Source organism: Dunckerocampus dactyliophorus, chromosome 14 (genome assembly GCF_027744805.1).
Source record: "Dunckerocampus dactyliophorus isolate RoL2022-P2 chromosome 14, RoL_Ddac_1.1, whole genome shotgun sequence".
In the NCBI taxonomy this organism is placed as follows: Eukaryota; Metazoa; Chordata; class Actinopteri; order Syngnathiformes; family Syngnathidae; genus Dunckerocampus; species Dunckerocampus dactyliophorus.
The window spans coordinates 28,026,381-28,040,099 of record NC_072832.1 but is presented as its reverse complement, the minus strand read 5'-3'; the positions used below and the strand labels follow the sequence as shown (position 1 = coordinate 28,040,099).

Genomic DNA, 13,719 nt, shown 5'->3' with positions numbered 1-13,719 from the left:
ACGACAGGAAACACGGCAGTGCTGCAGGAACAGTGCAGCCAATCAGAACGCAGAACAAAATGGGGGGGTTCTCCATTAGCCAATCAGGACTGTTGTGGCTCTATATTCAGCTGGCTATTGTAGCTCTACTGTGGGTTCCCAATATGCTGGTAAAGACACATCAACACGTACTGAGACGAGGTGGAGCTACACACGTCTTCAACTCTCACAAGAGTATAAACCACGCTCTGCTGGTAGCAGTAGTAAGTACAATAAGACACACAGGCAACAGAGCACCGATAGATCGCTCTATACACCACAACACAATGTGCGTTCATACACTGTTAAAAACAAAACATGCAAAATTGCACTTAAAAAAAACACGCAAAACAGCGAGTCCATGAAAGATGAACCACGTTGTAGCGAGGGAACGCTGTAGTCACATACACAAGCTAGGAAATGATTTAAAAAATAACACTATTGAGATCATAATAAAGCGCTATTTTCTGATTTTGGTAGGTTACTACACCACCAAATGCTAAATACAGAGATGCCAACCTTCCCAATTTCCTGAAAGGCTTGGGAGACGGAAATTACAAGAGAACACAAGGAGATGCATGAAGACAAAGAATGTGTGGGACCTAATAAAAAACACCCCTGCTTAGGCTGCTGCCTCCGTGACGCGACCTCGGATAAGCGGAAGAAGATGGATCATTTCCAACAACACATGCCATTTGAAGAACATATGATTGGGCAGTATAGGGAAACACCCACTAATCAGCACACTTCAGGTCACATGATCACTCCAAGTCTTTATTTCCTCATTTTAACTGAGCGCTTCAGCTTTTTGCTTCAGCTACTTTTTCCTCTTGCTCCTATGAATTCCAGCAACGGTGTTTGACTGTCATCCGAGGGCTCACACAGCCTTCAACTCTAATTGCTGGTCCAACACACCAGAACATTGCCTGGTGGGGAACCACTATAGAGATGCCTTACAGCCATGCAGCTTTCACACAGCAAGGAAGGTTTAAAAGCAAGCAAATAGGGGTGTCACGACACGCCCACCTCACGAGACGAGATGAGATTTTGAGAAACATAGAATCAAAACATATGATTGGACAAACGTTTGTATTTAACTGAAATGTCCCCCAAATTGACACTAAACGATACAGTCAATATTTTTTGTGACGAACTAAACCACCAACGTTCACTAATTCATTCATCTTCTATTCTGCTTGAATCACTACAGTCATCCGAATACGAGGTAGGCGTATGCTGGAGCCTATCCCAGCTGACTGGGGTACACACTGGACTCTGGTCCACTGGTCACACATAGACAAACAAGCATTTTCCCAGGTGGGAAAACTACGTTTAAGACGTTTAAAAAAATACGTTTAAGGTGGGCAAGTTCGTATTGTTGTCTTTTATTCAGCATACTGGCTCGTTCGTGTTGACAGGCTCACCTTGCTCATTATTAATATTCCCACAAGGGGGCTGTGTGGCATTTGGCTTTGGAAGCATCTTTTTCCCTCCTCACTACGTCACCTTGCATTGCTCCTCACGAAGCGCCGCTCTTTTGCTGTGTGTGTATGCTAGCGGGCCCGCCTCCCCCACAGCGACAATGCGATTGTATGACTGACAAGAGGTCTCACTCTGTTCACCGTTGCGCTATGAAGCATCTAGAGTGAACCATCGTAGTGCCTGTTTGGAGGCGAGAGACGACGGAAAAGGACACGCATGCACATGGCAACATCTAGAGGCCGGCAAAACGATCCACTTCATTTTCATTTATCCTGTGACTAATTCATGTATTTATTATTAGTCACGTTTTACCCCGATCCCTGGCACTCCTAATCCTGCACAAACCCAAATATCATCCGAATACGAGGTAGGAATTCTGCTGACCTTGAGGGACCTTACCGGTTCAGTGAATTCGGGGATGGCGGCGTGGTAGGTGAGGGGGTTGCAGTCCTGCGTGTTGTTGACCAAGACGCACGGCAGGAACATGGGTCCGAGGTCGTCCCCGTCCAGGACGTCCACCGTCAGCGTGGTGGTGGCGGTGCGTCTGTTGGGAGGATACGGAGCCCGGTCCTGGAAGCAAGAACAATCGCTTTGGATGCCAACCTTTAAACTCCCTGCAGAGTTTCTGCAGACACTTAATAGTGTGGGAGTAATCTATCATAACGCTGCAGTGCTCCCGTTGCATCGCTGGACAAAAGGCAGGACTTTTCATGCTGATGAAAGAAACACCATGGTTAAAAAAACAGTCCTTCCCAGAGTAGAGGAGCAAGTGAGAACTTTAAAGAGGTTTCTAACGTCAGCACAATCAAAGTCGCAGGAGCCACTCCCAGGACTCGTCAGCCTGAGTCATGTGATCATCCAGGCAGGAAAAGGAAATAGTTTATCTGCTAAATGACCATCAGCGGTGGCCCAAACCTTCCATTCGGTAGTGTTTAATCTTGTATGCGTCCACGTTAGGGTGACTTATTGCTGCGTTAGAATAAAATCACAACTCCCAGCTAGGAAATACTGCAACTATTACATCCTGGATACACTGCATTATTTTCCCGGCCAATCGCTGAGGGCAAGAACCAGCAGAAGTGTGTGTGTGAGTAAATACCATCATTAATGTATGCTTTTTTCTGCTTTATGTCATTATTAGTCGGACTTGTTTTGCATTTTCTCATCATGTTGCCCCCAGAGATGGACATTATACGTACTTAAGTTAAAGTTAGACAAGCTCTCTTGTGCCAAGTTGACTACAAACAGCCGGAGGTCCAGTTTTATTTTCATAACAGTTGAGCTGCATGCAGGATTCCGTATTCACAATACTATCACTGCAGTGTCATTCAATTTCACTTAGATACTCAAAGCCCTTTGACACTGCTAGCACATTTACCTGCTGATGACGCAGTATCAGGAGCAACTGGGGGTTCCGTATCTTGCCCAAGGATTCAATATGAACAGAACATTATCAACACAATAAATATAATCATCAGCATAATACTAAATAAATACAATAAAGACAAGTATAAAGCAAGTTCAAGACTCTTCTGCCTTGTATTTAGCAAACATCAACTGCTTGTTTTGTTTTTGAATTTGCTCGTCTTGGTACATTGTTTGAGTTCCTTTCTCAATCCGTTGCATAATTTCATTCCGTATACTTGTGGGTTTTTAGCGTTCTCACATATGTGTGTTCTCATATCAGTGTTTCAAGTTGAGTTGCTCCCTAAGATCATATTTCTCCTCTCTTATCGAGAAGTATTGTATGGCATTTTTGGGTAACACCCTTATTAGTGTTGCCAACCATAACATAGTCTGCTTTCTTCGTGCTCTTCCTTATAATACCATTTAAGATGCCCCAAGTGGCTGTCATGTTACTTTTATTCTTATCTAGTAAATGACTATAATGTTCACTCTTACACACTCTCTAGATTGTTAACTTAGCTTATTTATTTTCTGCTTCTTTAGTTTGTTGAATGATGACTGTCCTGTATAAAGTGTTCTTCTTCTTCTTACAGGCGTTTTTTAGTCCTTTTGTCATCCATGGCTGCTGGTTTCTCTTTTGCTTCTTGGACTTTTCTTGCCAGGGACAGTTCTTACGGTAGAGCTCCATAGAAGTACCTAGAAAGTTGTCACATGCTTCATCCACATCTTTTGCACTGTAGACCCTCTCCCATCTTTGTTCTTCTAGATCTTTCCTGAAGGCACGGATGCTGTCCTCTTTGAGAAGTCTTCTTAGCCATCACATGTCTTTTATTCTAATGTTCATTGTAAAGCATACACGCTTCTGCTGTTTATGTGGATAGAGGACACCTTATTACTGATATTAACATTCTTGTTGTATTGATCCTCGTATAATAACAACGGTCATTTGTAATGTGAAAAAAAGTTTGTGTCCGGATCTATGTGTTTTTCCAAATCCAGTAGTTTGTGATCTGTGAACCAAAAGGTGTATTGTTGTATTGTTTTCCTTTTCCATGTTGGGATGGACCTCAGTATTTATCTAGATCCTTGATGTCATTGACAACAAGAACTCTGGCCTCTGGTCCTCCATTTAATTTTATAAAGATTTTGCAGTTTGCACTCCAAGTACCTTCGATCCTTCCTTGCTTCCTCAGATCACATGCTTTCTTAACCATTTCACCACTGCGCTTTGTCAGGTGGTCATTATGTAGACTTTGTACCTTTCAGCTTCTTTCCTTGGTTCAGCAGCGCAGTCTTGAATTCCCTGTTAGTGACCTTGACGATGATGAGGGGTGTCGTGCTGTCCCTGGCCCCTGCCATACGGTGCTAAAGATGTGTCTGACCATTTCCTGTACGACCCAAGCTAGTAAACTTTGTCAGACTTCTTCTGTGAATGAGAGTTTAAAATAGCGCTACGACAGTCCCTCGTTTATGGCAGTTCATTGGTTCCAGACCCGAGATGAATTTTCGTGAAACAGAATTCAATATTAATACATGGAATATTTTTGTACTCCCGGCAGAGAACAACTGTTTACGATCTTTAAATATGGTTTTAAGATCATTAGAGCCCTCAAGACATGAAATAACACCCCCATACTCGCCTTTACGTGTGCATTACAGTCGATATAAAGAGAGAAAATAAGACATAAATAAGACTCACACGTTAGCAGTTCCTTGTGTTTTTTTTCTGGACAGCGTACTTCCTGCGGTGGCTATTGTCTCATAAGTGTATTGTAATGGCTGCTTTAAATGGCTTTACACTCCTATTACCCAATATAGGAGACATAATAAAAGGAAACAAGGCATTAAAAAGGTAAATAAAACTCTTGCTTGTGCTCCCTGGGGGGCCTTAGTACCAGGCGGACAGGAGGTGACGTCAGAGGTTCCGAGTGGAGTTTTATCTTGTTGTAGGTTATGGCCCCAACAGTAGCCCGTGTTATTATGATTATATGATCATTATTGTAATGATGATTATTATTAATAGTATTAGTGTTATTATTAGTGATGCACGATATCTTTTTTTTTTCAAACTGATACCAATAACATTCTGCTTTTCAAGACTGATATGACACAGATAACATAACTTTTTTCTGTGTACTTGTTTAAGATTTAGATGTAAGTGTGGTTTGTGCACACTTTGAGGTGAGAAGAACTGGGACAAATTTGGATTTGACCCCTGTACCTGATTTGTCCTAATCAAATATCATCTATACTCTGGAGAACCAGAGTACAGAGCGAAGGGAGACACCTGCTGTGGCCCAGAAAAGTGCGCTGTATTCGGGCACACGCTCCGAGCAGCTGGCATTCATATTAGCCCATCAGTTATTGTTATATTTAATATAATATATAGTTATATATATATATATATATATATATATATATATATATATATATATATATATATATATATATATAATATTTATATCTAATTATCTTAGATTTATTGTGTTAATAATAATAATAATAATAATAATAATAATAATAATAATGGATTCGATTTTGATTGCGTTTTCCAAGGCACCCAAAGCGCTTCACAATGAAGCGAAGCCATAATTCATTCACTCCTCAGTCACACACTGGTGGTGGTAACCTACATCTGTATGCACAGCTGCTCTGGGGGAAAGGTGGGTGAAGTGTCTTACCCAGGGACACAACAACAGCGAGGATTTCTGAACAACCCGCTCTTATTATTATTATTATTATTATTATCATTATTATTATTATTATTATTATTATTACCATTATATTGTTGTTATTATTATTATAGTGTGAGATCATTTAAACCTACAATAACTGCCTGTTCTGGCAATCACGTCTCACATACTGGCGACACCTAGTGGCCCATACAGAATACTACAATCTTAAGTAGAGTGTTTTTTCTCCCTTGTATATGTAATTGTATTTCATTTAGAACATTTTTACGCTTGAAAATTCTTCATTTAGGCCAAGAATACGTACAATTTGTTTAAATATACTCCCCCCCCCCAATAACACGCCATATTCAACCACATAACAGCGATCATTTATTCATTATTTTCTGAAAAAGCCCGATATTGTGAGGGAGCGATATTCGAAGTGCCACGTACTGTAGTGAATACGCCCAATTGAGCAGCCTCTGTTGATTCAGATGTGAGCCAGATGACTACTTAGTCACTAATAGAGCTCTGAGGGCCTCCAGGATCTCTGCTGCATGTCAATCACTTGAAGGTCAATATCAGTAAAAATCAATGGAGACCAACCCGCCCCGTCTTTGACCTTCTGGGGGAAAAAGTGATGACTCTATTTCCTGCTCCTGTCCACGTATGTTAAAGGTGTTGATGATTAGAATTCTTGGGCTGTCCTCCAAAAGGCCATCCATTATCCTTGGAGGGGCAGGTGAATGTTTTTCCTGATGTTTGCAGCTGAAAAAATGGTTATTTTAAGATGACTAACGAGCTTTCAGTGAAGCCGCTACCAATCCAATCAATGACATCCTTAAGCCCGAGTTAACGTTTGCATGAAACTTGAAGCAAATGCCGTCTGGGTCGATAACGGAGCACTTAACTGCTGTTTATGTTCAAAACGAGAGGATGAAGGACTTACGTTGGCTTGAACCAAAACAAGGTAGCGTGTTCTCTCCTCGTAGTTGAGCCTCTCAGCCAGAACAATGTGTCCCGAAAGGGTATTTGCAACGCTCACAGTGTTGTTGGATGGCTGGAAGGGGGAGATACAGACAGGAAATAAGCAAGGCTTGCTAATAAGTTGGTGGCAGATGAGGTTATTTACAAAAGAGTCAGGTTGACCTTGACTCATGACACAGTACCGGCTTGGCTCAGCTCTACTTGAAGGGAAAGTGCGAAAGAGCAAACTGCATTTGGAACGACAGCAGCAATGGAGGAGAACAAAGCCTCCCTATCAGAGCCGGCTGGCCCATTAGGCAATATAGGCGGGTGCTAAGGGTGCCAAATTTTGGGAAAAATTCACCTTGAATATAATTATCCCACAGCTAGTGATTAGCATGCTGGCCACACAGTCTGGAGATCGGAAGATCTGGATTCCAATCCCCGCTTGGGCATCTCTGGGTGGAGTTTGCATGTTCTCCCCATGCGTGCGTGGATGCGCTTTCTCCGGGTGCTCCGGTTTCCTCCCACATTCCAAAAATTCATTGGCGACTCTAAATTGTTATTAGGTATGAATGTGAGCGTGAGCGGTTGTCCGTATGTGCCCTGACATTGGCTGGCGAACAGTCCAGGGTGCACCCCGTCTCTCGCCCAAAGTCAGCTGGGATAGGCTCCAGCATACCCCAGTGAGCCTAATGAGGATAAGCGCCATAAGAAATGGATGGATAAAGCTAGTAATTATTAAGAACGCTTAAAAATGAATCAAATGCCACTTAGTATTACTACAAACACTAATACTATAATAAGTCTAATGAATTTTGTACATAGTTTTGCCAATAGTATATCGATATTTGATAGTTCCGATGGATGGGCTACCGATCAATATTGGCAAAAAATGTGACTGGCGTATGAAAAAAACGGATCGGTGTGCGGTGGCAGTAAACCCTACATGTGTGCTATGTCACGTAGCGTTGCCAACACTCGTACTGAGCCGACGAGGGACACAAGAATCAACAAAGGCCTCAAAAACCTCAATGGCTTCAGTTTGACAACTTGACACAGACTACTCCAATCCATGCCAGTCCCTTATCAAAAACATATTGCCGTTGGACTTTTCTTGCATCTTTCGCAAGCTGTCACTGGCTGCAGCCGGCTAGCTAGCTAGCTAGCTAGAGTTATCCGCCTAGCTTCTGGTCTTGGGACTCCAAATGTGACTTTTTAGCACAGCGACATTTTGTTTTTAAAACAAACAAGCAATGTGGTTAGTTGGGAGCTGCTTTTTGTCCCACAGGGAAGTGGATATCACGTTCATGAGGTTCGTACTGCCTTGTTCAAGTGTCATTGAACTAGCTGTCTTGTCATGATGCCAAGGATGTATTGTTCTCCAAACACTACTTGTTTCATCAACATCAAGCCTTATGATGGTGGTACCAACACAGGGGTCTCCTAGCTCGCCAGATGAATTTGAGTAGCTCACCAAAGGCTCAAAGAATATTTGCTTCAACTCTTAGGACTTTATGACAAGTGTTGAATTCAGACTCGATGCCTTTATAGAATGACAAATGAGCACCAAATAGCATAAGGACTGTTTTTGGCTTGGTAAATAAAGTAGTGTACAACTGAAATGTTGCCAGTCAGAAATAAAAGACAAACAGTGAGGAAAGTTGGACACCCCTGCAACCTGGACTAGAGCGTTATTGCGTGCTAACTGTGTGCTTATTTAAATCGCAGCTGGAGGGGGGTGCCACATAAAACCTGGTGTTGCTAAAGCTGAGTCGGCACTGTGCAGTGGAAAAATAAGGTAGGCGTGACTAATATGTCCATGACAGTACTACCTTAGCTCAGGGTTTCCACTTCAAAGTAAAAACCGAGGACACCAATAGCAAAACCCAATACTGTTAAAATACACATTTTGGAGTGGCCTTTTATTGTGGCCAACCTAAGGCACACCTCTGCAGTAAGAATGTTGTCTAAACATCATTGTGATATGACACAGCTGTGAGGTGGTTGAATGATGAACTACGAATGCTCACAGACAGATTTGAGAGAGCTAGGACTTTTGTGTACGTACAAAAAGTTTAACATGTAAAATGGAAGCACAAACAAAATGGCTGCGTTATTTTTGATGACTCAATTTACTTGTAGGGCAAAGTCAAACCTGGGCTCTTTTACCCTAACAGCTGTGAAATAACTATCCGGGTCAAAAAATGAAGTTTTAACAATGTATTCTATTTGGAGGGAATACAATCAGTTGCAATGCCAGTGCTGGAGAAAAAGCCCGCCCCCCCCAACCAAGGTCCAGGGTCCAAGCGATCTCCTGAGTGAAAGTGAGTTCCTGTTCCTCACAGGCCTGCTGTGGAGGCGGTCCCAAAGATCAGGAAACTTCCCATAAACTGTTTGGGGTATTGGTCTGATCTGGTTTCAAATAGGGGTGCACGATAATTATTGGACCAATATCAGGGAATTACGATGTCATACCGACAAACCCGATAACCCGGCTCCGATAACTGATAATGACGCAAGATTGCCCGTGCTGTGCAGGTGAGTAAATGAAGCGTCTCCTTTTTTCTCCAGCCTGTCGTGACTTCCCCTGAACTGACTTGCTAACAAACATTCACTTTAAGCGGAAGGATGTTGTACCAAATTTTCCACCGTGACGCATCGAGCCGCCCATTGAGCACACGAAAAACCTTATCAGCCACCTGAAGCGCCGCAGCGTTCGAAAAGTGCAAAAGGTTTGCCAGAGACCTCCGTGGCAGAGCATGTGCCCGAATACAGTGCACCTTGCTGGGCCACGCCAGGTGGCTCTCTCGCTATACTCTGGTTCTCCAGATGGTAGTGATGTGGTTGTCTGTACCACATCGGCCTTGAGAAGCAGAAAGTTATCGGTATCAGTTTAAGAGGAACTATATCGTGCATCTCTAGTTTCAACCAATCCTGGCTAGGAGACTGTGCCTCTCAGCCAGGACAGGGAAGGGTGGCTTATCATGAAACTAACCAAGTGAAAGGTCTTGTGAGTGTGTTATCTGTCTCTTTCAGCACCCATCCACAACACGATGGAAATATTTCATTCCTAACAGTATCATCTGAAAAGGTAGTAGAAACAGGACCTGCTAATATGATTTTTTCAAATATGTAAATAACGAGTTGGGATGTGGCGAGCCAAGCAGGTATTGTGCAGCGGACAAAGACTACCATGCATACCGGATCACTTGGGTTGTAAAGAATGCTGTATTCTATATGTCCATTGGGCCCATCGTCGATGTCTGTGGCTCCGTTTCTTCCAGAGAAGCCAGTGAATATGGTGGTTCCCACGGGGGTGAGCTGCAGGGAGAAATATGAGAGGGGGAGTTAAAGAAAGCTGCTTGTGGTTGCTGTTGTTGTTAAGCGCATGCAAAGACATAAAGCCATTATATTGTCTGCTCCACAACCATTAGCAGACACAGGAATACACACTGAAAATAAAAAAGCAAAAAATGTTGCCGCCAGCAGCAGCAGCAGGAGCAGCAGGCAGCAAGTGAGGTGCACACTGCTGACAGAATAATAAAAGTAAGCACGAGAACCAGCGCCGCTCCCCGGAGCCCTCGGCGCAGTCCAAAGGACCGAGCGGTGGGCAGGAGGAGCTTGTTCACGGTGACTCACTATCGGCTGTGATAACGCACTGGAATGGTGAGTGCGCACGCACACACACACACACACACACACACACACACACACACACACACACACAACAACAAGGGTCAAAAGCGGTGATTGATCAGAACTCTGCAGGGAATTATCCTTCAATGCTAACTTTGCAGGTGACGCGGGTTTCTAGTTACACGCCGCCAGATGAACGCACAGCATGCTCGATTGCATTTACACAACGCCATGTCCGCCTCTCCCAGCTTGTTTGAGTCAAATGTACCGACTGCACTCAACCGGACCAGAGGGAGCAAATACGACCATTTCTTTTTGTCTGTTTTACCCCATATTCTAACCACAGTGCTGACAAAAACACGTCTTGACATCATTACGCTTTAAAGGAAGGCTTTTCTTATGTTCTTTAATCCTTATGTGAGACATGAACAAACATGTTCTAGAGATAAAAATGTATTTTTATAATATATTCATAAAAATGTATTTTAATCATTTTTGGTGGATTATTTAGCAGCCACACAATAAAAATTGCATCGGCAGCGAATCAGCAACGCGTACGTCGCTTTGTCTGGGAACAATACAGTACAAGGCAAACAGACTCATTCATTACGCGCGCTATACAAAAACAAACAGGGCACAAAAACTGAGGGAAACATTTGGCAAAAATGTTTGCCAAAGACCAAATGATAAAAAAACAGCGGATTGACTGTAGTTATATTTGTAATATTATGATTGTGATTGTTATTATTACCTCCGCAAAGCACAAGGAGATTATGTTTTTTGCTGATGTTTGTTTGTGTTCAAAATAACTTGAATGGATTTGGATGAAATTTTCAGGAATTGTGGGAAACAGGATATGGAAGAACTGACTAAATTTTGGGGGTGATCCGGATCACCGTCTGGATCCAGGACTGTTTGAAAGAATTTTTGAACATTCTTACACCATTTGTGCATATAGCACCACAAAAAATGGTCAGAGCACGTGAAAGAAAATATGCAAAAATATGTTGTACAAAATATCGGACTGATCCAAATAATGGAATAACGGATACTATGATCCAGAATATGAACAAATAGGGGACCTTTGGAATTGTCATCCTAGGAAGACAACAAGTGAAGCTATAAACATGCAGCAAACACATCATATAAAGCCAAGACACTGGAATCTGGATCTGTTGGATCTTCAAAAGCTATGGAGGTAGATCCAGAATAACAGAATAACTGTGAATAACTACCAAACTAATACTGATATCATTATGAATCCAAGTGGTAATCACGTGTTTTCATGGGCAAGGAATCTAAATATGAAGATAAAATACATGTAGGACTCATATTTATGCTGTAAATCACAATATTGGGGGAACTACGGCGCTTGGCGGTGGTCTGCGCTCACCGAGTGCTTTTCTAGTTATTGTTATAGTTATTATTATACAGTAGCAGTAGTAGTAGTAGTAGTAGTAGTAGTACAAGGCAGCAAACTACTCCTCCCCAACAAGTCAGAGCTTTTCCTCCCGTCGCTCACATGCGTGTTGAGATATTCAGGGTCATCTTGTATTCGGGTCAGTACAGTCCCGAGCCTTCTCATGTTCCTGGATAAGGGCCGATATTGTGAGAAGTGCATTTCTACGGCAGACGGGTTGCGGTGCCATGAAGATCTTTGGGGGTGTGTCCTTACCTCGTTTATGGCAACATAGTAGCGTGGCTGCTGAAAACGTGGCGTGTTGTCGTTCCGGTCCCTCACAACAATCCGTACCTCGTGCAAAATAACGGTACCGACCAACTCATTGGTGCACTGGATCTGAACCACAATGGTGGAGATGTAGTTGGGAGGCTGAAGAGGAACGGAGAAAAAGAGATGTTGGAATGAATGGCATCTTTTTCGTTGCCTGAGGTTACAGTATAAGCTTCCTTTCCATTTTCAAAGCAGAAGTATGGAATAAACCCAACTGAAGTCTTTCTATCTGAGCTAACCAGCCCGCATATTCATGCGTTGCCTTGTTGCCAAATGGAGCTCAAAGCAATAAAAAATAAATAAAATAAATTTAAAAATGTAAAAAACAAAGCGCATCCATTGGATGATTCCAAGACGTTTTTAAATGAGCTATCACGGTGAAAGATATATCTGACACTGCAATAACATGTGCAGCCTTTTGAAAAATACTTACAATGATAGATTATTAAATTGTATCATCAAATGAACAACAGAATGACAACAGTGACCACAAGGATGATCATGCCATGAAACAATAACGCACATACAGTAGATACACATATCCGCAGGTGGTCTTGGACGCAACACCCGGCAATAGCAAATAAATGTAACACATAATTCAGGTGCACAAAAGGCTAGCTAGCGCTACAGTCATGCTGTGACCTCCTCTACAGCGGCTAGCGGTGGTACGCAGCTCCACAGGCTAGCTGTCGAAGAAAGCGTTTCTCCTAGCCGCGTCTACACAATCCACACCCCTTGCCTGTTGTCATTCCACTAACGACATAGCATCATATATTACCTTCTCTTCACCTCACTGCAGGTTTTGAGGTTGGATTGTAAGAAAATTGACAGCACAAGCTAATGATAACGTAGCCACACAGGGCGCTGCCATCTTGCACTGACGTCACGTTGTTAGGTCATACATGTATACGTTTTCTCCGTAGGGTGGCTGGGCTCTCCCTTAGAGATACGGTGAGAAGCACTGTCACGAGACGCTCGGAGTAGAAATGCTGCTCCTCCGCATTGAGAGGAGCCAGATGAGGTGGCTTCTGGACAGGAAGCCTCCCCATGGAGGTGTTCAGGACACGTCCGACCTCGAGGAAGACCCAGGACACGTTGGAGAGACTATGTCTCTCAACTCGCCTGGGAACGCCTCAGGATCGGCTGAGAGGAGCTGGACGAAGTAGCCGAGGAGAACGAAGTCTGGGCCTCCCTGTTTAGGCTGCTGCCCCCACGACCCGACTTCAGATAAGCAGTAGAAGATGGATGGATGCTGTACATTTATTATCACTTATGCAGAAATGACTTGCTTCTCAGGGGGAATCAGATGTGTTCTCTGCAGATAAAAATGTACTATTTTGAAGAAAAAAAAAGTAAAACTGTTTAATGTTTTTAATTATTTACTTTATTTTACGTGAATGCTGAATCAACATCCACTCTATTGCATTTTTGGGGGGTCCCTCAACCCCCAAAAGGGGGAATAACAGTATGTGGCAGAATTACACAGAATTATATTTAGGTCAAAAATAGTGCCTTCACTGCGGTGATTCATTAATGAAGTTAACATTTTAACCGTCACTAGCACACGCGCATCATGTCACGCCACATCTCTCTGTTATGACGGCGGATGGAGCCGCAATACCGCCCCCCCACAGTCACACAGAGTGTGCTGCTGTTTAATAACTTTATTCTGACCTTAACACATCAACAGCAGTGCAATTCCAACACCATATATGTATCTCCAACTCAAACACGTCTCTAGTCCTCCTCAGAACCACACTTCCTCATTGTCACCAGCGAGATGCATTCAAGGACACTCTGAAA

At 42.9% G+C, this 13,719-nt stretch overlaps 1 protein-coding gene across 18 annotated transcripts in view; it reads right to left on the bottom strand.

Annotated features, from left to right (window-relative positions):
• Positions 1–13,719, bottom strand: part of LOC129193597 (protocadherin-15-like) — a 346,331-nt gene that overhangs the window by 175,541 nt on the left and 157,071 nt on the right. For 17 of the 18 annotated variants that reach the window (XM_054797864.1, XM_054797866.1, XM_054797859.1 and 14 more), the window contains 4 exons: positions 11,860–12,015; positions 9,750–9,869; positions 6,529–6,639; positions 1,900–2,070 (listed from right to left, as the gene is read on the bottom strand). In XM_054797864.1, the coding sequence (XP_054653839.1) occupies positions 1,900–2,070; positions 6,529–6,639; positions 9,750–9,869; positions 11,860–12,015 (558 nt within the window). The remainder of the gene's footprint in view (positions 1–1,899; positions 2,071–6,528; positions 6,640–9,749; positions 9,870–11,859; positions 12,016–13,719) is intronic. The other variant, XM_054797865.1, reaches the window with a different exon arrangement.